Genomic DNA, 24,179 nt, shown 5'->3' on the forward strand with positions numbered 1-24,179 from the left:
CAACCACATCACAGCACAGATCAAACAGCAATATCTCACACACTGGGACACACACACACAAACACAACATAAACTGGAATGCTACAGAACCTTAAACAGACAATACACACTAGCTGAATATTTGACCAAAATAAAAAATAACAAACAGAAACAGACCCTGACGAAGTACAGGCTCAGTGACCACAACCTGGCCATAGAAACTGGGCGACACAGGCAGACCTGGCTGCCCAGAGAGGACAGGCTGTGCTCCCACTGCCAGCAGGGAGAAATAGAGACAGAGGTGCACTTCCTACTGCACTGTGACAGATACTCTGGGATTAGAGAAACATTCTTCCCGAAATTCAGAAATCTAATCCCAGAGTTCCCACACCTGCCAAAACCACAACAGGTCCCAATCCTACTGGGAGAGGGAGGAGGGAACTCAGTTGATCTGGCAGCCCAGTATGTGATCTCCTGTCACAGCCTGAGGAACAGTGAGTCTGTCTCCCAATAATGCTCCAGCCGAATACAGTATATGTCGATATTATATAATATGTCTTTGTTGTAAATGTCTGTAACATGTCTGTAGATTTTATTTTACTTCTATTTTTTGTTTTGTTCTATGTTAATTTTATTATTTTTATTTGCTTTGGCAACACTGATTGTACCCATCGGTCATGCTAATAAAGCACCTTGAATTGAATTGAATTGAATTGAGAGGAGAGAGAGGAGGGGGGAGAGAGAGGAGAGAGAGAGGAGGGGGGAGAGAGAGGAGAGAGAGGAGAGAGAGAGGAGAGAGAGAGGAGGGGAGAGAGAGAGGAGAGAGAGTGGAGAGAGAGAGGAGAGAGAGGAGAGAGAGAGGAGAGAGAAGAGGGGGGAGAGGGGGGAGAGATAGGAGAGAGAGAGGAGAGGGGAGAGGAGGGAGAGAGGAGAGAGAGAGGGGTGACTCGCAGGGCCGAGCGCTAGCCTGTGGGGACAGAATGGCCCCTGTGGCCCCAGCCTGACCTCTGACCTCTGACCTGAGCCCGATGCACATGGAGCGCATGGCGGCGCCGCAGCCCGAGCCCTCGGGGTTGTAGGGGATCCTGTAGCCTCCGGGGGCGCCGGGCCTGAGCTGGGAGACGCCTGGCGGGGCGACAGGGGGGTCAGACACGCAGGGCGCCGGGCAGGACCAAGCGCGCGCACGCGGGGCGGGGGGCAGCCTACCCAGCATGCTCGAGGGGCCCGGCTTCCTGCCCTCCATGTCCTTCATGGCCTCCACATAGCGGAACGCCACTTCCTGCAGAAGACCCTCCCCTTCCTGTCCTGCGAAAGGAAGGAAGCGCTCTGATTGGTGGAGCCGGCGTCACTCCGGGCGCGGCGGACAGGCAGCCCCAGCCCACGGGCTCACCGGTCGCCAGGGCCTCGGCCGTCGCCAGGTGCAGCACCGTGTCGTCGCTGACCGGCCAGTCGGGCAGCTGCACCAGCAGGCGGCCCAGCCCGCCCAGCGCCTGCAGCTCCTGGTGGATATCCGGACCGGACGGGTTGTACTCCCACAGCTGGTTCCGGAAACCCAGAGCGTCTCCTGCTGCACTGAGCAGCATCGCAGCCTTGTAGTGATCTAGAGACACAGCACTGAGAGAGAGAGGGGTTCATACACTGAGAGAGAGAGGGGTTAATACAGACACACTGACAGGACACTCCAGTACATTAACACTGCACTGAGAGAGAGAGGGGTTAATACACACACACTGACTGGACACTCCAGTACATTAACACTGCACTGAGAGAGAGAGAGGGGTTAATACAGACACACTGACTGGACACTCCAGTACATTAACACTGCACTGAGAGAGAGAGGGGTTCATACAGACACACTGACTGGACACTCCAGTACATTAACACTGCACTGAGAGAGAGGGGTTAATACAGACACACTGACTGGACACTCCAGTACATTAACACTGCACTGAGAGAGAGGGGTTAATACACACACACTGACTGGACACTCCAGTACATTAACACTGCACTGAGAGAGAGAGAGGGGTTAATACACACACCCTGACTGGACACTCCAGTACATTAACACTGCACTGAGAGAGAGAGGGGTTCATACACACACACTGACTGGACACTCCAGTACATTAACACTGCACTGAGAGAGAGAGGGGTTAATACAGACACACTGACTGGACACTCCAGTACATTAACACTGCACTGAGAGAGAGAGGGGTTCATACACACACACTGACTGGACACTCCAGTACATTAACACTGCACTGAGAGAGAGAGGGGTTAATACACACACTGACTGGACACTCCAGTAAAATGTAGTGTTGTGTAGTGGTGTTGTGTAGTGTGTGTATATTGTAGTGTGTTGTGTAGTGTGTGTGCAGTTTGTATAGTGTGTTGTGTAGAGTGTGTATAGTATGTAGAGTGTGTGTGTTGTGTACAGTGTATAGTGTAGTTTGTGTAGTTTAATGTAGTGTGTGTAATATGTTGTGTAGTGTGTGTGTATAGTGTAGTGTGTATAGTTTGTGTAAAGTAGTGTGGTGTGTTGTGTAGTGTGTGTATAGTGTAGTGTAGTGTGTATAATTTGTGTAGTTTAGTGTAGTGTAGTGTGTAATGCGTTGTGTAATGTGTTGAGTAGAGTGTGTGTATAGTCTGTGTAGTGTGGTGTTTAGTGTGTATATAGTGTAGAGTGTATAATTTGTGTAGTGTAGTGTGGTTTATTTTGTATTGTGTAGTGTAGTGTCCACCCTGTGTGTGCAGTGTGTTGTGTAGTGTAATGTGTTGAGTAGAGTGTGTGTATAGTCTGTGTAGTGTGGTGTTTTGTGTTTAGTGTGTGTATAGTGTAGTTTGTATAATTAAGTTTGTATAATGAAGTGTAGTGTGGTTTATTATGTATTGTGTAGTGCCCACCCTGAGTGTGTAGTGTGTAGTGTGTAGTGTAGTGTCCACCCTGTGTGTGTAGTGTGTTGTGCAGTGTACAGTGTGTGTAGTGTGGTGTTTTGTGTTTAGTATGTATAATTAGTGTAGTGTAGTGTGGTTTATTATGTACTGTGTAGTGAGTTGTGCTGTGTAGTGTCCGCCCTGTGTGTGTAGTGTGTTGTGTACAGTGTGTGTAGTGTGTTTTGCTGTGTAGTGTCCGCCCTGTGTGTGTAGTGTGTTGTGTACAGTGTGTGTACAGTGTGTGTAGTGTCCGCCCTGTGTAGTGTCCGCCCTGTGTGTGTAGTGTGTTGTGTACAGTGTGTGTAGTGTGTAGTGTCCGCCCTGTGTGTGTAGTGTGTTGTGTACAGTGTGTGTAGTGTCCGCCCTGTGTGTGTAGTGTACAGTGTGTGTAGTGTCCGCCCTGTGTGTGTACAGTGTGTGTACAGTGTGTGTAGTGTCCGCCCTGTGTGTGTAGTGTGTTGTGTACAGTGTGTGTAGTGTCCGCCCTGTGTGTGTTGTGTACAGTGTGTGTAGTGTGTAGTGTCCGCCCTGTGTGTGTAGTGTGTAGTGTCCGCCCTGTGTGTGTACAGTGTGTGTACAGTGTGTAGTGTCCGCCCTGTGTAGTGTCCGCCCTGTGTGTGTAGTGTGTAGTGTACAGTGTGTGTAGTGTGTAGTGTCCGCCCTGTGTGTGTAGTGTGTAGTGTCCGCCCTGTGTGTGTAGTGTACAGTGTGTGTAGTGTGTAGTGTCCGCCCTGTGTAGTGTCCGCTCTGTGTGTGTAGTGTACAGTGTGTGTAGTGTGTAGTGTCCGCCCTGTGTGTGTAGTGTGTTGTGTACAGTGTGTGTAGTGTCCGCCCTGTGTGTGTACAGTGTGTGTAGTGTGTAGTGTCCGCCCTGTGTGTGTAGTGTGTTGTGTACAGTGTGTGTAGTGTCCGCCCTGTGTGTGTAGTGTACAGTGTGTGTAGTGTGTAGTGTCCGCCCTGTGTGTGTAGTGTGTTGTGTACAGTGTGTGTAGTGTCCGCCCTGTGTGTGTACAGTGTGTGTAGTGTGTAGTGTCCGCCCTGTGTGTGTAGTGTGTTGTGTACAGTGTGTGTAGTGTCCGCCCTGTGTGTGTACAGTGTGTTGTGTACAGTGTGTGTAGTGTCCGCCCTGTGTGTGTTGTGTACAGTGTGTGTAGTGTGTAGTGTCCGCCCTGTGTGTGTAGTGTGTAGTGTCCGCCCTGTGTGTGTAGTGTACAGTGTGTGTAGTGTGTAGTGTCCGCCCTGTGTAGTGTCCGCCCTGTGTGTGTACAGTGTGTGTAGTGTGTAGTGTCCGCCCTGTGTGTGTAGTGTGTTGTGTACAGTGTGTGTAGTGTCCGCCCTGTGTGTGTACAGTGTGTGTAGTGTGTAGTGTCCGCCCTGTGTGTGTAGTGTGTTGTGTACAGTGTGTGTAGTGTCCGCCCTGTGTGTGTAGTGTGTTGTGTACAGTGTGTGTAGTGTGTAGTGTCCGCCCTGTGTGTGTAGTGTGTTGTGTACAGTGTGTGTAGTGTCCGCCCTGTGTGTGTACAGTGTGTTGTGTACAGTGTGTGTAGTGTCCGCCCTGTGTGTGTTGTGTACAGTGTGTGTAGTGTGTAGTGTCCGCCCTGTGTGTGTAGTGTGTAGTGTCCGCCCTGTGTAGTGTTGTGTACAGTGTGTGTAGTGTGTAGTGTCCGCCCTGTGTAGTGTCCGCTCTGTGTGTGTAGTGTACAGTGTGTGTAGTGTGTAGTGTCCGCCCTGTGTGTGTAGTGTACAGTGTGTGTAGTGTGTAGTGTCTGCCCTGTGTGTGTAGTGTACAGTGTGTGTAGTGTGTAGTGTACAGTGTGTGTAGTGTCCGCTCTGTGTGTGTAGTGTGTAGTGTACAGTGTGTGTAGTGTACAGTGTGTGTAGTGTCCGCCCTGTGTGTGTAGTGTGTAGTGTACAGTGTGTGTAGTGCCCGGCTCTGTGTGTGTTGTGTACAGTGTGTGTACAGTGTGTGTAGTGTGTAGTGTCCGCCCTGTGTGTGTAGTGTACAGTGTGTGTAGTGTGTAGTGTCCGCCCTGTGTAGTGTCCGCTCTGTGTGTGTAGTGTGTAGTGTACAGTGTGTGTAGTGTACAGTGTGTGTAGTGTCCGCTCTGTGTGTGTAGTGTGTTGTGTACAGTGTGTGTAGTGTGTGTAGTGTCCGCCCTGTGTGTGTAGTGTGTGTGTACAGTGTGTGTAGTCTGTAGTGTCCGCCCTGTGTAGTGCCCGGCTCTGTGTGTGTTGTGTACAGTGTGTGTACAGTGTGTGTAGTGTCAGCCCTGTGTGTGTAGTGTACAGTGTGTGTAGTGTCCGCTCTGTGTGTGTAGTGTGTAGTGTACAGTGTGTGTAGTGTACAGTGTGTGTAGTGTGTAGTGTCCGCCCTGTGTAGTGTCCGCCCTGTGTGTGTAGTGTGTTGTGTACAGTGTGTACAGTGTGTGTAGTGTCCGCTCTGTGTGTGTAGTGTGTAGTGTACAGTGTGTGTAGTGTCCGCTCTGTGGGCCGCGGCGGACACCCACTACTGTCTACACACACGCTACACAACGTCCATCCTGGGCTCTCTGTGTGTGTTGTGTACAGTGTGTGTACAGTGTGTGTAGTGTCCGCCCTGTGTGTGTTGTGTACAGTGTGTGTGTTGTGTACAGTGTGTGTACAGTGTGTGTAGTGTCCGCCCTGTGTGTGTAGTGTACAGTGTGTGTAGTGTCCGCTCTGTGTGTGTAGTGTGTTGTGTACAGTGTGTGTACAGTGTGTGTAGTGTCCGCCCTGTGTGTGTTGTGTACAGTGTGTGTGTTGTGTACAGTGTGTGTACAGTGTGTGTAGTGTCCGCCCTGTGTGTGTAGTGTACAGTGTGTGTAGTGTCCGCTCTGTGTGTGTAGTGTGTAGTGTACAGTGTGTGTAGTGCCCGCCCTGTGTGTGTAGTGTGTAGTGTACAGTGTGTGTAGTGCCCGGCTCTGTGGGCCGCGGCGGACAGGCTCACCGGTCCATCCTGGGCTCTCCGCCGCCTGCGGTCAGTCTGTTGTGTACAGTGTGTGTACAGTGTGTGTAGTGTCCGCTCTGTGTGTGTAGTGTGTAGTGTACAGTGTGTGTACAGTGTGTGTAGTGTCCGCTCTGTGTGTGTAGTGTGTAGTGTACAGTGTGTGTAGTGTACAGTGTGTGTAGTGTCCGCTCTGTGTGTGTAGTGTGTAGTGTACAGTGTGTGTAGTGTACAGTGTGTGTAGTGTCCGCCCTGTGTGTGTAGTGTGTAGTGTCCGCCCTGTGTAGTGTCCGCTCTGTGTCTGTAGTGTGTTGTGTACAGTGTGTGTACAGTGTGCTGTGCTGTGTAGTGTCTGCCCTGTGTGTGTAGTGTGTAGTGTACAGTGTGTGTAGTGCCCGCCCTGTGTGTGTAGTGTGTAGTGTACAGTGTGTGTAGTGCCCGGCTCTGTGGGCCGCGGCGGACAGGCTCACCGGTCCATCCTGGGCTCTCCGCCGCCTGCGGTCAGTCTGCAGCCCCGCTGAGCTGCGCGCCCGGACCCGCTCGCTCCCGCCCGGACCCGCTCGCTCCCGCCCCCCCGTCCGGCCGGGTCGCGTCTCGCTGACGCGCGCTCACGTGAGTCCCCGCTCGCTGTACAGCTGCGTGGCGCGCAGTCGGGCTCGCTGGACAAGCGCGCACTGTGGGTGTACTGTGTGTATTGTAGTCTGTGTGTAGTGTAGTGTGTCTGGTAGTCTAGTGTGTGTATGTTGTAGTGTACAGTGTGTGTATTGTAGTCTGTGTGTAGTGTGTCTGGTAGTCTAGTGTGTGTATGTTGTAGTGTAGAGTGTGTGTATGTTGTAGTGTGTAGTGTAGTGTGTGTATATTGTAGTGTGTTGTGTAGCGTGTGTGTAGACAGTAGAGTTTGTGTATTGCACTGTGTAGTGTAGTGTGTTGTGTAGTGTGTGTATAGTGTAGTGTGTTGTGCTGGGTGTGTATTTTGCAGTGTGTAGTGTAGAGTGTGTGTATATTGTAGAGTGTGTGTTGTAGTGTGTTGTGTTGAGTGTGTAGTGTGGTGTGTATTGTGTAGTGTGTATGTTTAGTGTGTGTATAGTGTAGTGTGTTGTGTTGAGTGTGTATATTGTAGTGTGTGAATATTGTAGAGTGTGTTGTAGTGTGTTGTGTAGTGTGTGTTTAGTGTGTGTAAAGTGTAGTGTGTTGTGTTGAGTGTGTATATTGTAGTGAGTAGTGTTAAGTGGGTTAAGTGGGTGTATATTGCAGTGAAGAGTAGAGTGTAGAGTGTGTTGTGTTGAGTGTGTAGTGTAGCGTGTGTAGATTGTAAAGTGTGTGTTGTGTTGAGTGTGTAGATTGTAGTGTAGAGTATGTGTTGTAGTGTGTTGTGTTGAGTGTGTTTAGATTGTATAGTGTGTTGAGTGTGTGTAGTGTAGTGTGTTGTGTTGAGTGTTTTTAGATTGTATAGTGTGTTGAGTGTGTGTAGTGTAGTGTGTTGTGTAGAGTGTGAAGATTGTAACTCTCCAGGACACACACACACATAGGGAGTGCAGCTGGGGTTCAGGGGCCTCTTTCAGGGGCCCAGAGGAGGAGGATTCCTCTGCTGGGCCACAGGATTCGAACTGGCAACCTCCCAGCCCCGGGCACAGGTCCGGAGCCCCAGAGCCAGCGCTGTGCCCCCTGGCCGTGTGTGTGGACAGGGAGGGGGGTGTCCAGGGAGACGGGCCACGTCTGTGTCTGTCTCCCTCTCTCTCTCCCCCAGCCCACACCACGTCTGTGTCTGTGTCTCCCTCTCTCTCCCAGCCCACACCACGTCTGTGTCTGTGTCTCCCTCTCTCTCTCCCAGCCCACACCACGTCTGTGTCTGTGTCTCCCTCTCTCTCCCAGCCCACACCACGTCTGTGTCTGTGTCTCTCTCTCTCCCCCAGCCCACACCACGTCTGTGTCTGTGTCTCCCTCTCTCTCCCAGCCCACACCACGTCTGTGTCTGTGTCTCCCTCTCTCTCTCCCAGCCCACACCACGTCTGTGTCTGTGTCTCCCTCTCTCCCCCAGCCCACACCACGTCTGTGTCTGTGTCTCCCTCTCTCTCCCAGCCCACACCACGTCTGTGTCTGTGTCTCCCTCTCTCCCCCAGCCCACACCACGTCTGTGTCTGTGTCTCCCTCTCTCTCTCCCAGCCCACACCACGTCTGTGTCTGTCTCCCTCTCTCTCCCCCAGCCCACACCACGTCTGTGTCTGTGTCTCCCTCTCTCTCTCCCAGCCCACACCACGTCTGTGTCTGTGTCTCCCTCTCTCTCCCAGCCCACACCACGTCTGTGTCTGTGTCTCCCTCTCTCTCTCCCAGCCCACACCACGTCTGTGTCTGTGTCTCCCTCTCTCTCCCAGCCCACACCACGTCTGTGTCTGTGTCTCTCTCTCTCCCCCAGCCCACACCACGTCTGTGTCTGTGTCTCCCTCTCTCTCCCAGCCCACACCACGTCTGTGTCTGTGTCTCCCTCTCTCTCTCCCAGCCCACACCACGTCTGTGTCTGTGTCTCCCTCTCTCCCCCAGCCCACACCACGTCTGTGTCTGTGTCTCCCTCTCTCTCCCAGCCCACACCACGTCTGTGTCTGTGTCTCCCTCTCTCCCCCAGCCCACACCACGTCTGTGTCTGTGTCTCCCTCTCTCTCTCCCAGCCCACACCACGTCTGTGTCTGTGTCTCCCTCTCTCTCTCCCAGCCCACACCACGTCTGTCTGTGTCTCCCTCTCTCTCTCTCCCAGCCCACACCACGTCTGTGTCTGTGTCTCCCTCTCTCTCTCTCCCAGCCCACACCACGTCTGTGTCTGTGTCTCCCTCTCTCTCCCAGCCCACACCACGTCTGTGTCTGTGTCTCCCTCTCTCTCTCCCAGCCCACACCACGTCTGTGTCTGTGTCTCCCTCTCTCTCCCAGCCCACACCACGTCTGTGTCTGTGTCTCCCTCTCTCTCTCCCAGCCCACACCACGTCTGTGTCTGTGTCTCCCTCTCTCTCCCAGCCCACACCACGTCTGTGTCTGTGTCTCCCTCTCTCTCCCAGCCCACACCACGTCTGTGTCTGTGTCTCCCTCTCTCTCTCCCAGCCCACACCACGTCTGTGTCTGTGTCTCTCTCTCTCCCCCAGCCCACACCACGTCTGTGTCTGTGTCTCCCTCTCTCTCCCCCAGCCCACACCACGTCTGTGTCTGTGTCTCCCTCTCTCTCCCAGCCCACACCACGTCTGTGTCTGTGTCTCCCTCTCTCTCTCCCAGCCCACACCACGTCTGTGTCTGTGTCTCCCTCTCTCTCCCAGCCCACACCACGTCTGTGTCTGTGTCTCCCTCTCTCCCCCAGCCCACACCACGTCTGTGTCTGTGTCTCCCTCTCTCTCTCCCAGCCCACACCACGTCTGTGTCTGTGTCTCCCTCTCTCTCCCAGCCCACACCACGTCTGTGTCTGTGTCTCCCTCTCTCCCCCAGCCCACACCACGTCTGTGTCTGTGTCTCCCTCTCTCTCTCCCAGCCCACACCACGTCTGTGTCTGTGTCTCCCTCTCTCTCCCAGCCCACACCACGTCTGTCTGTGTCTCCCTCTCTCTCCCAGCCCACACCACGTCTGTGTCTGTGTCTCTCTCTCTCCCAGCCCACACCACGTCTGTGTCTGTGTCTCCCTCTCTCTCTCCCAGCCCACACCACGTCTGTGTCTGTGTCTCCCTCTCTCTCCCAGCCCACACCACGTCTGTGTCTGTGTCTCCCTCTCTCTCTCCCAGCCCACACCACGTCTGTGTCTGTGTCTCCCTCTCTCTCCCCCAGCCCACACCACGTCTGTGTCTGTGTCTCCCTCTCTCTCTCCCAGCCCACACCACGTCTGTGTCTGTGTCTCCCTCTCTCTCCCAGCCCACACCACGTCTGTGTCTGTGTCTCCCTCTCTCCCAGCCCACACCACGTCTGTGTCTGTGTCTCCCTCTCTCTCCCAGCCCACACCACGTCTGTGTCTGTGTCTCCCTCTCTCTCTCCCAGCCCACACCACGTCTGTGTCTGTGTCTCCCTCTCTCTCTCCCAGCCCACACCACGTCTGTGTCTGTGTCTCCCTCTCTCTCTCCCAGCCCACACCACGTCTGTGTCTGTGTCTCCCTCTCTCTCCCAGCCCACACCACGTCTGTGTCTGTGTCTCCCTCTCTCTCTCCCAGCCCACACCACGTCTGTGTCTGTGTCTCCCTCTCTCTCTCCCAGCCCACACCACGTCTGTGTCTGTGTCTCCCTCTCTCTCTCCCAGCCCACACCACGTCTGTGTCTGTGTCTCCCTCTCTCTCTCCCAGCCCACACCACGTCTGTGTCTGTGTCTCCCTCTCTCTCCCAGCCCACACCACGTCTGTGTCTGTGTCTCCCTCTCTCTCCCAGCCCACACCACGTCTGTGTCTGTGTCTCCCTCTCTCTCTCCCAGCCCACACCACGTCTGTGTCTGTGTCTCCCTCTCTCCCCCAGCCCACACCACGTCTGTGTCTGTGTCTCCCTCTCTCTCCCAGCCCACACCACGTCTGTGTCTGTGTCTCCCTCTCTCTCTCCCAGCCCACACCACGTCTGTGTCTGTGTCTCCCTCTCTCTCTCCCAGCCCACACCACGTCTGTGTCTGTGTCTCCCTCTCTCTCTCCCAGCCCACACCACGTCTGTGTCTGTGTCTCCCTCTCTCTCTCCCAGCCCACACCACGTCTGTGTCTGTGTCTCCCTCTCTCTCTCCCAGCCCACACCACGTCTGTGTCTGTGTCTCCCTCTCTCTCCCAGCCCACACCACGTCTGTGTCTGTGTCTCCCTCTCTCTCCCAGCCCACACCACGTCTGTGTCTGTGTCTCCCTCTCTCTCTCCCAGCCCACACCACGTCTGTGTCTGTGTCTCCCTCTCTCTCTCCCAGCCCACACCACGTCTGTGTCTGTGTCTCCCTCTCTCTCCCAGCCCACACCACGTCTGTGTCTGTGTCTCCCTCTCTCTCTCTCCCAGCCCACACCACGTCTGTGTCTGTGTCTCCCTCTCTCTCCCCCAGCCCACACCACGTCTGTGTCTGTGTCTCCCTCTCTCTCTCCCAGCCCACACCACGTCTGTGTCTGTGTCTCCCTCTCTCTCCCCCAGCCCACACCACGTCTGTGTCTGTGTCTCCCTCTCTCTCTCCCAGCCCACACCACGTCTGTGTCTGTGTCTCCCTCTCTCTCTCCCCCAGCCCACACCACGTCTGTGTCTGTGTCTCCCTCTCTCCCCCAGCCCACACCACGTCTGTGTCTGTGTCTCCCTCTCTCTCTCCCAGCCCACACCACGTCTGTGTCTGTGTCTCCCTCTCTCTCTCCCAGCCCACACCACGTCTGTGTCTGTCTCCCTCTCTCTCTCCCAGCCCACACCACGTCTGTGTCTGTGTCTCCCTCTCTCTCTCCCAGCCCACACCACGTCTGTGTCTGTGTCTCCCTCTCTCTCTCCCAGCCCACACCACGTCTGTGTCTGTGTCTCCCTCTCTCTCTCCCAGCCCACACCACGTCTGTGTCTGTGTCTCCCTCTCTCTCCCAGCCCACACCACGTCTGTGTCTGTGTCTCCCTCTCTCTCCCAGCCCACACCACGTCTGTGTCTGTGTCTCCCTCTCTCTCCCCCAGCCCACACCACGTCTGTGTCTGTGTCTCCCTCTCTCTCTCCCAGCCCACACCACGTCTGTGTCTGTGTCTCCCTCTCTCTCTCCCAGCCCACACCACGTCTGTGTCTGTGTCTCCCTCTCTCTCCCCCAGCCCACACCACGTCTGTGTCTGTGTCTCCCTCTCTCCCAGCCCACACCACGTCTGTGTCTGTGTCTCCCTCTCTCTCCCAGCCCACACCACGTCTGTGTCTGTGTCTCTCTCTCTCTCCCAGCCCACACCACGTCTGTGTCTGTGTCTCCCTCTCTCTCTCCCAGCCCACACCACGTCTGTGTCTGTGTCTCCCTCTCTCTCCCAGCCCACACCACGTCTGTGTCTGTGTCTCCCTCTCTCTCTCCCCCAGCCCACACCACGTCTGTGTCTGTGTCTCCCTCTCTCTCCCAGCCCACACCACGTCTGTGTCTGTGTCTCCCTCTCTCTCTCTCCCAGCCCACACCACGTCTGTGTCTGTGTCTCCCTCTCTCTCCCCCAGCCCACACCACGTCTGTGTCTGTGTCTCCCTCTCTCTCTCCCAGCCCACACCACGTCTGTGTCTGTGTCTCCCTCTCTCTCTCCCAGCCCACACCACGTCTGTGTCTGTGTCTCCCTCTCTCTCCCAGCCCACACCACGTCTGTGTCTGTGTCTCCCTCTCTCTCTCCCCCAGCCCACACCACGTCTGTGTCTGTGTCTCCCTCTCTCCCCCAGCCCACACCACGTCTGTGTCTGTGTCTCCCTCTCTCTCTCCCAGCCCACACCACGTCTGTGTCTGTGTCTCCCTCTCTCTCTCCCAGCCCACACCACGTCTGTGTCTGTGTCTCCCTCTCTCTCCCAGCCCACACCACGTCTGTGTCTGTGTCTCCCTCTCTCTCCCAGCCCACACCACGTCTGTGTCTGTGTCTCCCTCTCTCTCCCCCAGCCCACACCACGTCTGTGTCTGTGTCTCCCTCTCTCTCTCCCAGCCCACACCACGTCTGTGTCTGTGTCTCCCTCTCTCTCTCCCAGCCCACACCACGTCTGTGTCTGTGTCTCCCTCTCTCTCTCCCAGCCCACACCACGTCTGTGTCTGTGTCTCCCTCTCTCTCCCAGCCCACACCACGTCTGTGTCTGTGTCTCCCTCTCTCTCCCAGCCCACACCACGTCTGTGTCTGTGTCTCCCTCTCTCTCTCCCAGCCCACACCACGTCTGTGTCTGTGTCTCCCTCTCTCTCTCCCAGCCCACACCACGTCTGTGTCTGTGTCTCCCTCTCTCTCCCAGCCCACACCACGTCTGTGTCTGTGTCTCCCTCTCTCTCCCAGCACACACCACGTCTGTGTCTGTGTCTCCCTCTCTCTCTCCCAGCCCACACCACGTCTGTGTCTGTGTCTCCCTCTCTCTCCCCCAGCCCACACCACGTCTGTGTCTGTGTCTCCCTCTCTCTCCCCCAGCCCACACCACGTCTGTGTCTGTGTCTCCCTCTCTCTCCCAGCCCACACCACGTCTGTGTCTGTGTCTCCCTCTCTCTCTCTCCCAGCCCACACCACGTCTGTGTCTGTCTCCCTCTCTCTCTCCCAGCCCACACCACGTCTGTGTCTGTGTCTCCCTCTCTCTCTCCCAGCCCACACCACGTCTGTGTCTGTGTCTCCCTCTCTCCCCCAGCCCACACCACGTCTGTGTCTGTGTCTCCCTCTCTCTCTCCCAGCCCACACCACGTCTGTGTCTGTGTCTCCCTCTCTCCCCCAGCCCACACCACGTCTGTGTCTGTGTCTCCCTCTCTCTCTCAGCCCACACCACGTCTGTGTCTGTGTCTCCCTCTCTCCCCCAGCCCACACCACGTCTGTGTCTGTGTCTCCCTCTCTCTCTCCCAGCCCACACCACGTCTGTGTCTGTGTCTCCCTCTCTCTCTCCCAGCCCACACCACGTCTGTGTCTGTGTCTCCCTCTCTCCCAGCCCACACCACGTCTGTGTCTGTGTCTCCCTCTCTCTCCCAGCCCACACCACGTCTGTGTCTGTGTCTCCCTCTCTCCCCCAGCCCACACCACGTCTGTGTCTGTGTCTCCCTCTCTCTCCCAGCCCACACCACGTCTGTGTCTGTGTCTCCCTCTCTCTCCCAGCCCACACCACGTCTGTGTCTGTGTCTCCCTCTCTCTCTCCCAGCCCACACCACGTCTGTGTCTGTGTCTCCCTCTCTCTCTCCCAGCCCACACCACGTCTGTGTCTGTGTCTCCCTCTCTCTCTCCCAGCCCACACCACGTCTGTGTCTGTGTCTCCCTCTCTCTCCCAGCCCACACCACGTCTGTGTCTGTGTCTCCCTCTCTCTCTCCCAGCCCACACCACGTCTGTGTCTGTGTCTCCCTCTCTCTCCCAGCCCACACCACGTCTGTGTCTGTGTCTCCCTCTCTCTCCCAGCCCACACCACGTCTGTGTCTGTGTCTCCCTCTCTCCCCCAGCCCACACCACGTCTGTGTCTGTGTCTCCCTCTCTCTCTCCCAGCCCACACCACGTCTGTGTCTGTGTCTCCCTCTCTCTCTCCCAGCCCACACCACGTCTGTGTCTGTGTCTCCCTCTCTCTCCCAGCCCACACCACGTCTGTGTCTGTGTCTCCCTCTCTCTCCCCCAGCCCACACCACGTCTGTGTCTGTGTCTCCCTCTCTCTCTCCCAGCCCACACCACGTCTGTGTCTGTGTCTCCCTCTCTCTCCCAGCCCACACCACGTCTGTGTCTGTGTCTCCCTCTCTCTCTCCCAGCCCACACCACGTCTGTGTCTGTGTCTCCCTCTCTCTCCCAGCCCACACCACGTCTGTGTCTGTGTCTCCCTCTCTCTCTCCCAGCCCACACCACGTCTGTGTCTGTGTCTCCCTCTCTCTCTCCCAGCCCACACCACGTCTGTGTCTGTGTCTCCCTCTCTCTCCCCCAGCCCACACCACGTCTGTGTCTGTGTCTCCCTCTCTCTCTCCCAGCCCACACCACGTCTGTGTCTGTGTCTCCCTCTCTCCCAGCCCACACCACGTCTGTGTCTGTGTCTCCCTCTCTCTCCCCCAGCCCACACCACGTCTGTGTCTGTGTCTCCCTCTCTCTCTCCCAGCCCACACCACGTCTGTGTCTGTGTCTCCCTCTCTCTCTCCCAGCCCACACCACGTCTGTGTCTGTGTCTCCCTCTCTCTCCCAGCCCACACCACGTCTGTGTCTGTGTCTCCCTCTCTCTCCCAGCCCACACCACGTCTGTGTCTGTGTCTCCCTCTCTCTCTCCCAGCCCACACCACGTCTGTGTCTGTGTCTCCCTCTCTCTCCCAGCCCACACCACGTCTGTGTCTGTGTCTCCCTCTCTCTCTCTCAGCCCACACCACGTCTGTGTCTGTGTCTCCCTCTCTCTCCCAGCCCACACCACGTCTGTGTCTGTGTCTCCCTCTCTCTCCCAGCCCACACCACGTCTGTGTCTGTGTCTCCCTCTCTCTCCCAGCCCACACCACGTCTGTGTCTGTGTCTCCCTCTCTCTCTCCCAGCCCACACCACGTCTGTGTCTGTGTCTCCCTCTCTCTCTCCCAGCCCACACCACGTCTGTGTCTGTGTCTCTCTCTCTCTCCCAGCCCACACCACGTCTGTGTCTGTGTCTCCCTCTCTCTCTCCCAGCCCACACCACGTCTGTGTCTGTGTCTCCCGCTCTCTCTCCCAGCCCACACCACGTCTGTGTCTGTGTCTCCCTCTCTCTCTCCCAGCCCACACCACGTCTGTGTCTGTGTCTCCCTCTCTCTCTCCCAGCCCACACCACGTCTGTGTCTGTGTCTCCCTCTCTCTCCCCCAGCCCACACCACGTCTGTGTCTGTGTCTCCCTCTCTCTCTCCCAGCCCACACCACGTCTGTGTCTGTGTCTCCCTCTCTCTCCCAGCCCACACCACGTCTGTGTCTGTGTCTCCCTCTCTCTCCCAGCCCACACCACGTCTGTGTCTGTGTCTCCCTCTCTCTCTCCCAGCCCACACCACGTCTGTGTCTGTGTCTCCCTCTCTCTCTCCCAGCCCACACCACGTCTGTGTCTGTGTCTCCCTCTCTCTCCCAGCCCACACCACGTCTGTGTCTGTGTCTCCCTCTCTCTCCCAGCCCACACCACGTCTGTGTCTGTGTCTCCCTCTCTCTCCCAGCCCACACCACGTCTGTGTCTGTGTCTCCCTCTCTCTCCCAGCCCACACCACGTCTGTGTCTGTGTCTCCCTCTCTCCCCCAGCCCACACCACGTCTGTGTCTGTGTCTCCCTCTCTCCCCCAGCCCACACCACGTCTGTGTCTGTGTCTCCCTCTCTCCCCCAGCCCACACCACGTCTGTGTCTGTGTCTCCCTCTCTCTCTCCCAGCCCACACCACGTCTGTGTCTGTGTCTCCCTCTCTCTCCCAGCCCACACCACGTCTGTGTCTGTGTCTCCCTCTCTCTCCCAGCCCACACCACGTCTGTGTCTGTGTCTCCCTCTCTCTCCCAGCCCACACCACGTCTGTGTCTGTGTCTCCCTCTCTCTCTCCCAGCCCACACCACGTCTGTGTCTGTGTCTCCCTCTCTCTCCCAGCCCACACCACGTCTGTGTCTGTGTCTCCCTCTCTCTCCCAGCCCACACCACGTCTGTGTCTGTGTCTCCCTCTCTCTCTCCCAGCCCACACCACGTCTGTGTCTGTGTCTCCCTCTCTCTCCCCCAGCCCACACCACGTCTGTGTCTGTGTCTCCCTCTCTCTCTCCCAGCCCACACCACGTCTGTGTCTGTGTCTCCCTCTCTCTCCCCCAGCCCACACCACGTCTGTGTCTGTGTCTCCCTCTCTCTCCCAGCCCACACCACGTCTGTGTCTGTGTCTCCCTCTCTCTCCCAGCCCACACCACGTCTGTGTCTGTGTCTCCCTCTCTCTCTCCCAGCCCACACCACGTCTGTGTCTGTGTCTCCCTCTCTCTCTCCCAGCCCACACCACGTCTGTGTCTGTGTCTCCCTCTCTCTCTCCCCCAGCCCACACCACGTCTGTGTCTGTGTCTCCCTCTCTCTCTCCCAGCCCACACCACGTCTGTGTCTGTGTCTCCCTCTCTCTCTCCCAGCCCACACCACGTCTGTGTCTGTGTCTCCCTCTCTCTCTCCCAGCCCACACCACGTCTGTGTCTGTGTCTCCCTCTCTCTCTCCCAGCCCACACCACGTCTGTGTCTGTGTCTCCCTCTCTCCCCCAGCCCACACCACGTCTGTGTCTGTGTCTCCCTCTCTCTCTCCCAGCCCACACCACGTCTGTGTCTGTGTCTCCCTCTCTCTCCCAGCCCACACCACGTCTGTGTCTGTGTCTCCCTCTCTCTCCCAGCCCACACCACGTCTGTGTCTGTGTCTCCCTCTCTCTCCCAGCCCACACCACGTCTGTGTCTGTGTCTCCCTCTCTCTCTCCCAGCCCACACCACGTCTGTGTCTGTGTCTCCCTCTCTCTCTCCCAGCCCACACCACGTCTGTGTGCGTCTCCCTCTCTCTCTCCCAGCCCACACCACGTCTGTGTCTGTGTCTCCCTCTCTCTCTCCCAGCCCACACCACGTCTGTGTCTGTGTCTCCCTCTCTCTCTCCCAGCCCACACCACGTCTGTGTCTGTGTCTCCCTCTCTCTCCCCCAGCCCACACCACGTCTGTGTCTGTGTCTCCCTCTCTCTCTCCCAGCCCACACCACGTCTGTGTCTGTGTCTCCCTCTCTCTCCCAGCCCACACCACGTCTGTGTCTGTGTCTCCCTCTCTCTCCCAGCCCACACCACGTCTGTGTCTGTGTCTCCCTCTCTCTCTCCCAGCCCACACCACGTCTGTGTCTGTGTCTCCCTCTCTCTCTCCCAGCCCACACCACGTCTGTGTCTGTGTCTCCCTCTCTCTCTCCCAGCCCACACCACGTCTGTGTCTGTCTCCCTCTCTCTCTCCCAGCCCACACCACGTCTGTGTCTGTGTCTCCCTCTCTCTCCCAGCTCACACCACGTCTGTGTCTGTGTCTCCCTCTCTCTCCCCCAGCCCACACCACGTCTGTGTCTGTGTCTCCCTCTCTCTCTCCCAGCCCACACCACGTCTGTGTCTGTCTCCCTCTCTCTCCCAGCCCACACCACGTCTGTGTCTGTGTCTCCCTCTCCCCCAGCCCACACCACGTCTGTGTCTGTGTCTCCCTCTCTCTCTCCCAGCCCACACCACGTCTGTGTCTGTGTCTCCCTCTCTCTCCCAGCCCACACCACGTCTGTGTCTGTGTCTCCCTCTCTCTCTCCCAGCCCACACCACGTCTGTGTCTGTGTCTCCCTCTCTCTCTCCCAGCCCAGACCACGTCTGTGTCTGTGTCTCCCTCTCTCTCCCAGCCCACACCACGTCTGTGTCTGTGTCTCCCTCTCTCTCTCCCAGCCCACACCACGTCTGTGTCTGTGTCTCCCTCTCTCTCTCCCCCAGCCCACACCACGTCTGTGTCTGTGTCTCCCTCTCTCTCTCCCAGCCCACACCACGTCTGTGTCTGTGTCTCCCTCTCTCTCTCCCAGCCCACACCACGTCTGTGTCTGTGTCTCCCTCTCTCTCTCCCAGCCCACACCACGTCTGTGTCTGTGTCTCCCTCTCTCTCTCCCAGCCCACACCACGTCTGTGTCTGTGTCTCCCTCTCTCCCCCAGCCCACACCACGTCTGTGTCTGTGTCTCCCTCTCTCTCTCCCAGCCCACACCACGTCTGTGTCTGTGTCTCCCTCTCTCTCCCAGCCCACACCACGTCTGTGTCTGTGTCTCCCTCTCTCTCCCAGCCCACACCACGTCTGTGTCTGTGTCTCCCTCTCTCTCCCAGCCCACACCACGTCTGTGTCTGTGTCTCCCTCTCTCTCTCCCAGCCCACACCACGTCTGTGTCTGTGTCTCCCTCTCTCTCTCCCAGCCCACACCACGTCTGTGTGCGTCTCCCTCTCTCTCTCCCAGCCCACACCACGTCTGTGTCTGTGTCTCCCTCTCTCTCTCCCAGCCCACACCACGTCTGTGTCTGTGTCTCCCTCTCTCTCTCCCAGCCCACACCACGTCTGTGTCTGTGTCTCCCTCTCTCTCCCCCAGCCCACACCACGTCTGTGTCTGTGTCTCCCTCTCTCTCTCCCAGCCCACACCACGTCTGTGTCTGTGTCTCCCTCTCTCTCCCAGCCCACACCACGTCTGTGTCTGTGTCTCCCTCTCTCTCCCAGCCCACACCACGTCTGTGTCTGTGTCTCCCTCTCTCTCTCCCAGCCCACACCACGTCTGTGTCTGTGTCTCCCTCTCTCTCTCCCAGCCCACACCACGTCTGTGTCTGTGTCTCCCTCTCTCTCTCCCAGCCCACACCACGTCTGTGTCTGTCTCCCTCTCTCTCTCCCAGCCCACACCACGTCTGTGTCTGTGTCTCCCTCTCTCTCCCAGCTCACACCACGTCTGTGTCTGTGTCTCCCTCTCTCTCCCCCAGCCCACACCACGTCTGTGTCTGTGTCTCCCTCTCTCTCTCCCAGCCCACACCACGTCTGTGTCTGTCTCCCTCTCTCTCCCAGCCCACACCACGTCTGTGTCTGTGTCTCCCTCTCCCCCAGCCCACACCACGTCTGTGTCTGTGTCTCCCTCTCTCTCTCCCAGCCCACACCACGTCTGTGTCTGTGTCTCCCTCTCTCTCCCAGCCCACACCACGTCTGTGTCTGTGTCTCCCTCTCTCTCTCCCAGCCCACACCACGTCTGTGTCTGTGTCTCCCTCTCTCTCTCCCAGCCCACACCACGTCTGTGTCTGTGTCTCCCTCTCTCTCTCCCAGCCCAGACCACGTCTGTGTCTGTGTCTCCCTCTCTCTCCCAGCCCACACCACGTCTGTGTCTGTGTCTCCCTCTCTCTCCCAGCCCACACCACGTCTGTGTCTGTGTCTCCCTCTCTCTCTCCCAGCCCACACCACGTCTGTGTCTGTGTCTCCCTCTCTCTCTCCCAGCCCACACCACGTCTGTGTCTGTGTCTCCCTCTCTCTCCCCCAGCCCACACCACGTCTGTGTCTGTGTCTCCCTCTCCCCCAGCCCACACCACGTCTGTGTCTGTCTCCCTCTCTCTCCCAGCCCACACCACGTCTGTGTCTGTGTCTCCCTCTCCCCCAGCCCACACCACGTCTGTGTCTGTGTCTCCCTCTCTCTCTCCCAGCCCACACCACGTCTGTGTCTGTGTCTCCCTCTCTCTCCCAGCCCACACCACGTCTGTGTCTGTGTCTCCCTCTCTCTCTCCCAGCCCACACCACGTCTGTGTCTGTGTCTCCCTCTCTCTCTCCCAGCCCACACCACGTCTGTGTCTGTGTCTCCCTCTCTCTCTCCCAGCCCAGACCACGTCTGTGTCTGTGTCTCCCTCTCTCTCCCAGCCCACACCACGTCTGTGTCTGTGTCTCCCTCTCTCTCCCAGCCCACACCACGTCTGTGTCTGTGTCTCCCTCTCTCTCTCCCAGCCCACACCACGTCTGTGTCTGTGTCTCCCTCTCTCTCTCCCAGCCCACACCACGTCTGTGTCTGTGTCTCCCTCTCTCTCCCCCAGCCCACACCACGTCTGTGTCTGTGTCTCCCTCTCCCCCAGCCCACACCACGTCTGTGTCTGTGTCTCCCTCTCTCTCCCAGCCCACACCACGTCTGTGTCTGTGTCTCCCTCTCTCTCCCCCAGCCCACACCACGTCTGTGTCTGTGTCTCCCTCTCTCTCTCCCAGCCCACACCACGTCTGTGTCTGTGTCTCCCTCTCTCTCTCCCAGCCCACACCACGTCTGTGTCTGTGTCTCCCTCTCTCTCCCAGCCCACACCACGTCTGTGTCTGTGTCTCCCTCTCTCTCCCCCAGCCCACACCACGTCTGTGTCTGTGTCAATTCAATTCAATTCAAGGTGCTTTATTAGCATGACCGATGGGTACAATCAGTGTTGCCAAAGCAAATAAAAATAATAAAATTAACATAGAACAAAACAAAAAAAATAGAAGTAAAATAAAATCTACAGACATGTTACAGACATTTACAACAAAGACATATTATATAATATCGACATATACTGTAGGCGGCTGGAGCATTATTGGGAGACGGACTCACTGTTCCTCAGGCTGTGACAGGAGATCACATACTGGGCTGCCAGATCAACTGAGTTCCCTCCTCCCTCTCCCAGTAGGATTGGGACCTGTTGTGGTTTTGGCAGGTGTGGGAACTCTGGGATTAGATTTCTGAATTTCGGGAAGAATGTTTCTCTAATCCCAGAGTATCTGTCACAGTGCAGTAGGAAGTGCACCTCTGTCTCTATTTCTCCCTGCTGGCAGTGGGAGCACAGCCTGTCCTCTCTGGGCAGCCAGGTCTGCCTGTGTCGCCCAGTTTCTATGGCCAGGTTGTGGTCACTGAGCCTGTACTTCGTCAGGGTCTGTTTCTGTTTGTTATTTTTTATTTTGGTCAAATATTCAGCTAGTGTGTATTGTCTGTTTAAGGTTCTGTAGCATTCCAGTTTATGTTGTGTTTGTGTGTGTGTGTCCCAGTGTGTGAGATATTGCTGTTTGATCTGTGCTGTGATGTGGTTGAGTCTGGGTTGTGGTGCTCTAGCAGTGCTGTCCTGAGGCTGGTTAGTGTTGGTGTGGCTCAGGTCGGTGAGCCTCAGGACCAGCTGGCTCAGGGGGCTCTGTTTTGGGCTCAGCTCTTGGCTCAGCAGGGCTTTGTGGTGGTAGGAATTTTGGTCGCTGTTTTTTAGGTGTAGCCAATACTTTAATATTCTTTTCTGTATGTTTATCAATAGTGGGTACTGGCCTAATTCGGCCCTGCACCCGTTGTTAGGAGTTTTTCTCTGCACACGGAGGATGATTCTACAGATCTCCATGTGCAGAGTTTCTGTGGGGTGTTTGTCCCATTGGGTGTAATCCTGGTCTGTGAGGGGACCCCAAACTTCACTGCCGTATAGGGCAATGGGTTGGATTACACTTTCAAATATTTGGAGCCAGATTCTTGTTGGTGGGTTGATGTTGAAGAGCCTCCTTCTTATTGCGTAGAAAGCCCTGAGTGCCTTCTCCCTCAGTGCCTTCACTGCCAGGTCAAAACTCCCGGAAGAGCTGATGGTGAGACCGAGATATGTGTAGCTGGATGTGTGCTCCAATGTGTTCTTGTTCAGTGTGAATTTGTACCTGTTTCCCTGAGGTCTGGCTTTCTTCTGGAAAACCATAACTCTGGTCTTGTCCAGATTGACTGTCAGTGCCCAGGTCTGACAGTACTGCTCCAGCAGTGCCAGGTTCTGCTGCAGCCCCTGTTCTGTGGGCGACAGCAGGACCAGGTCATCTGCGTAGAGCAGGAACTTGATTTCTGTGTCGTGTAGTGTAAGACCAGGAGCTGCAGACTGCTCCAACATTCCTGCTAATTCATTGATATAGATATTGAACAGTGTTGGGCTCAGGCTGCAGCCCTGTCTCACCCCGCGGCCTTGGGTGAAGAATTTAGTCCTTTTGTTTCCAATTTTCACTGCACATTTGCTCTCTGAATACATTGATTTAATGATGTCGTACACTTTGCCCCCTATGCCACTTTGGAGTAGTTTATAAAACAATCTCTCATGCCAAATCGAGTCAAATGCTTTTTTGAAATCGACAAAGCAGGCAAAAATGTTTCCTTTGTGTTTTTGGTGGACGTGTTTGTCTATCAGTGTGTGTAGGGTGTAAATGTGATCAGATGTGCGGTGATCTGGCAAGAAGCCAATCTGACTTTTACTCAGGACATTGTGTTCGGTAAGGAAGGCCAGTATTCGTGTGTTCAGGATACTGCAGAATACCTTCCCCAGGTTACTGTTCACACAGATGCCCCGGTAGTTGTTGGGATCGAGTTTATCTCCACTCTTATAGATGGGCGTGATCAGTCCTTGGTTCCAGGCCTCGGGGAAACATCCGGCTGTCATGATGAGATTGAGGAGTTTGAGCAGGGCTTGTTGCAACTTTGGGCTGCTGTGTCTCAGCATCTCATTTATGACTCCATCATGGCCACAGGCTTTGCGTGGTCTGAGGGCCTGGAGTTTGTCCAGTAGCTCCTGCTCAGTGATTGGGGAGTCTAAGGGGTTTTGGTTGTCTTTGATAGCCAATTCCAAAATTTTGAGTTTTTCATAAATGGTGTTTTGGTCTGATTGATTTGTATTTGGGAGCTTTTCATAGAGATTTTCAAAGTATGTTTGCCAGATTGTTCCATTTTGGATGGCCAATTCTTCTGGTTTTGATTTGTTTAAGTTGTTCCACTTCTCCCAGAAACAATTCTGATTTAGTGACTCCTCAATTTCTGCAAGTTGTTTGTCTATGTATGTGTTTCTTTTCTTTTTCAGCGTGTGTTTGTAAAGTTTTACCATGTCACAGTACCTGAGTCGCAGATCTGTGTTGTGTGGTTGTCTGTGTTTTTCATTTGAGACTTTTCGTAGTGCATTTCTGATGTTTTTGCACTCCGTATCAAACCACTTTTCTTTTGCTTTTGTTTTTTGGTAGTTTTTTGATGTAGTTGTTTTTAGCTTAGATTTTGATGCTAGTTTGTGGAATAGGTGATTTAGTTTTTGTGTGGCCAAGTTTATGCCTAATTTGTTGGTTTGATACGGAGTGTTTAGGAATGTGTCCATCAGTGTCTGAATTTCCTCATGGCCCAGTGCAGTTTGGTATCTGTCTAGGCTGTCTGTGTCCCATCTGTATGCCTGGTTGAGGTCATACAGCTGGCTGGGCTGTGTCAGTGTGTCTCTGTGCTGGTGTGTTCTCTTCATGTAGAGTGTGATCTGGCTGTGGTCGGAGAGGGGAGTTTGTGGCCTGACAGTGAAGGCACTGATACAGGAGGGGTCCAGGTCGGTGATGGCGTAGTCCACCACACTGCTGCCCAGAGCTGAGCTGTAGGTGAACCTGCCTAGAGAGTCCCCTCTAGTCCTGCCGTTGACGATGTACAGGCCCAGCCCTTGACAGAGCTGCAGCAGCTCGCGCCCGGTGCTGTTGACCGTGGTGTCATGGCTGCACCTGTGTGAGGTGACCGGTGTGTGGTACAGAGGGGATTGTCCGAATATGTGAGTATTTCCCTGTGTGCTGGTGAAGTCTGCCAGTGTGCCTGTTCGTGCGTTGAGGTCACCACAGAGCAGCACGTTTCCCTGGCCCTGGAAGTGACCGATCTCCGTGTGGAGACTGGGGAGAATTCCCTCACTGTAGTAGGGGGATTCTGAGGGCGGGATGTAGACAGCACACAGGAAAACCTCGTTTTCTGTACAGATGGTATTTCTTTTGATTTTAAGCCAAACTCGTGACTCTTCTTTCTTTACTAATTGTATGGAGTGACTGAGCTCCGCTCTGTACCACACAATGATCCCCCCAGAGTCTCTGCCCCGGGTGATTTGGGGTTTTTTGACAGAGGGCACCATGATCTCCTTGTAGCCTGGGGGACAGTGGGTAGCCAAGTCTCCCCGACACCATGTCTCCTGTAGGATCATGATGTCTGTCTCCTTTACATCCTTGATAAATTCAGGATCAGTGCTCTTCAGCCCAAATGCTGACGAGCCCAGACCCTGAATGTTCCACATACTTATCTTTAGAGATCTCATTGTCATCATTTGAATTATCTTTGCAATTTGTTATTGTTTTCTGGAACTGTATCAAATTTGTGTCGGACATTTGCATCATCAACAGAAACAAGTATTGTGCTGGGTTTTTGTCTGTCGCTGTGGGTGATGGAAGTTCAGCTCATAAGCCGGGTGCAGATGAGGTTCAGGAG

General features: G+C 55.5%; 1 protein-coding gene and 1 long non-coding RNA gene across 2 annotated transcripts in view; one reads left to right on the forward strand and one right to left on the reverse strand.

Moving 5' to 3' along the window:
• LOC148659563 (ADP-ribosylhydrolase ARH1-like) overlaps positions 1–6,181 on the reverse strand; it is an 8,342-nt gene extending 2,161 nt beyond the window's left edge. The window contains exons 1-4 of the mRNA XM_088635727.1: positions 5,876–6,181; positions 1,370–1,593; positions 1,186–1,284; positions 713–1,104 (exon numbers count right to left, since the gene is read on the reverse strand). Of these exons, the coding sequence (XP_088491853.1) occupies positions 713–1,104; positions 1,186–1,284; positions 1,370–1,593; positions 5,876–5,883 (723 nt within the window). The 5' untranslated portion in view covers positions 5,884–6,181. The remainder of the gene's footprint in view (positions 1–712; positions 1,105–1,185; positions 1,285–1,369; positions 1,594–5,875) is intronic.
• The window catches only part of LOC148659560 (uncharacterized), a 63,219-nt gene that overhangs the window by 14,334 nt on the left and 24,706 nt on the right, over positions 1–24,179 (forward strand). The window lies entirely within an intron of this gene.

Source organism: Lepisosteus platostomus, chromosome 6, assembly GCF_059453375.1.
Source record: "Lepisosteus platostomus isolate fLepPlt1 chromosome 6, fLepPlt1.hap1, whole genome shotgun sequence".
NCBI classification, from domain to species: Eukaryota; Metazoa; Chordata; class Actinopteri; order Semionotiformes; family Lepisosteidae; genus Lepisosteus; species Lepisosteus platostomus.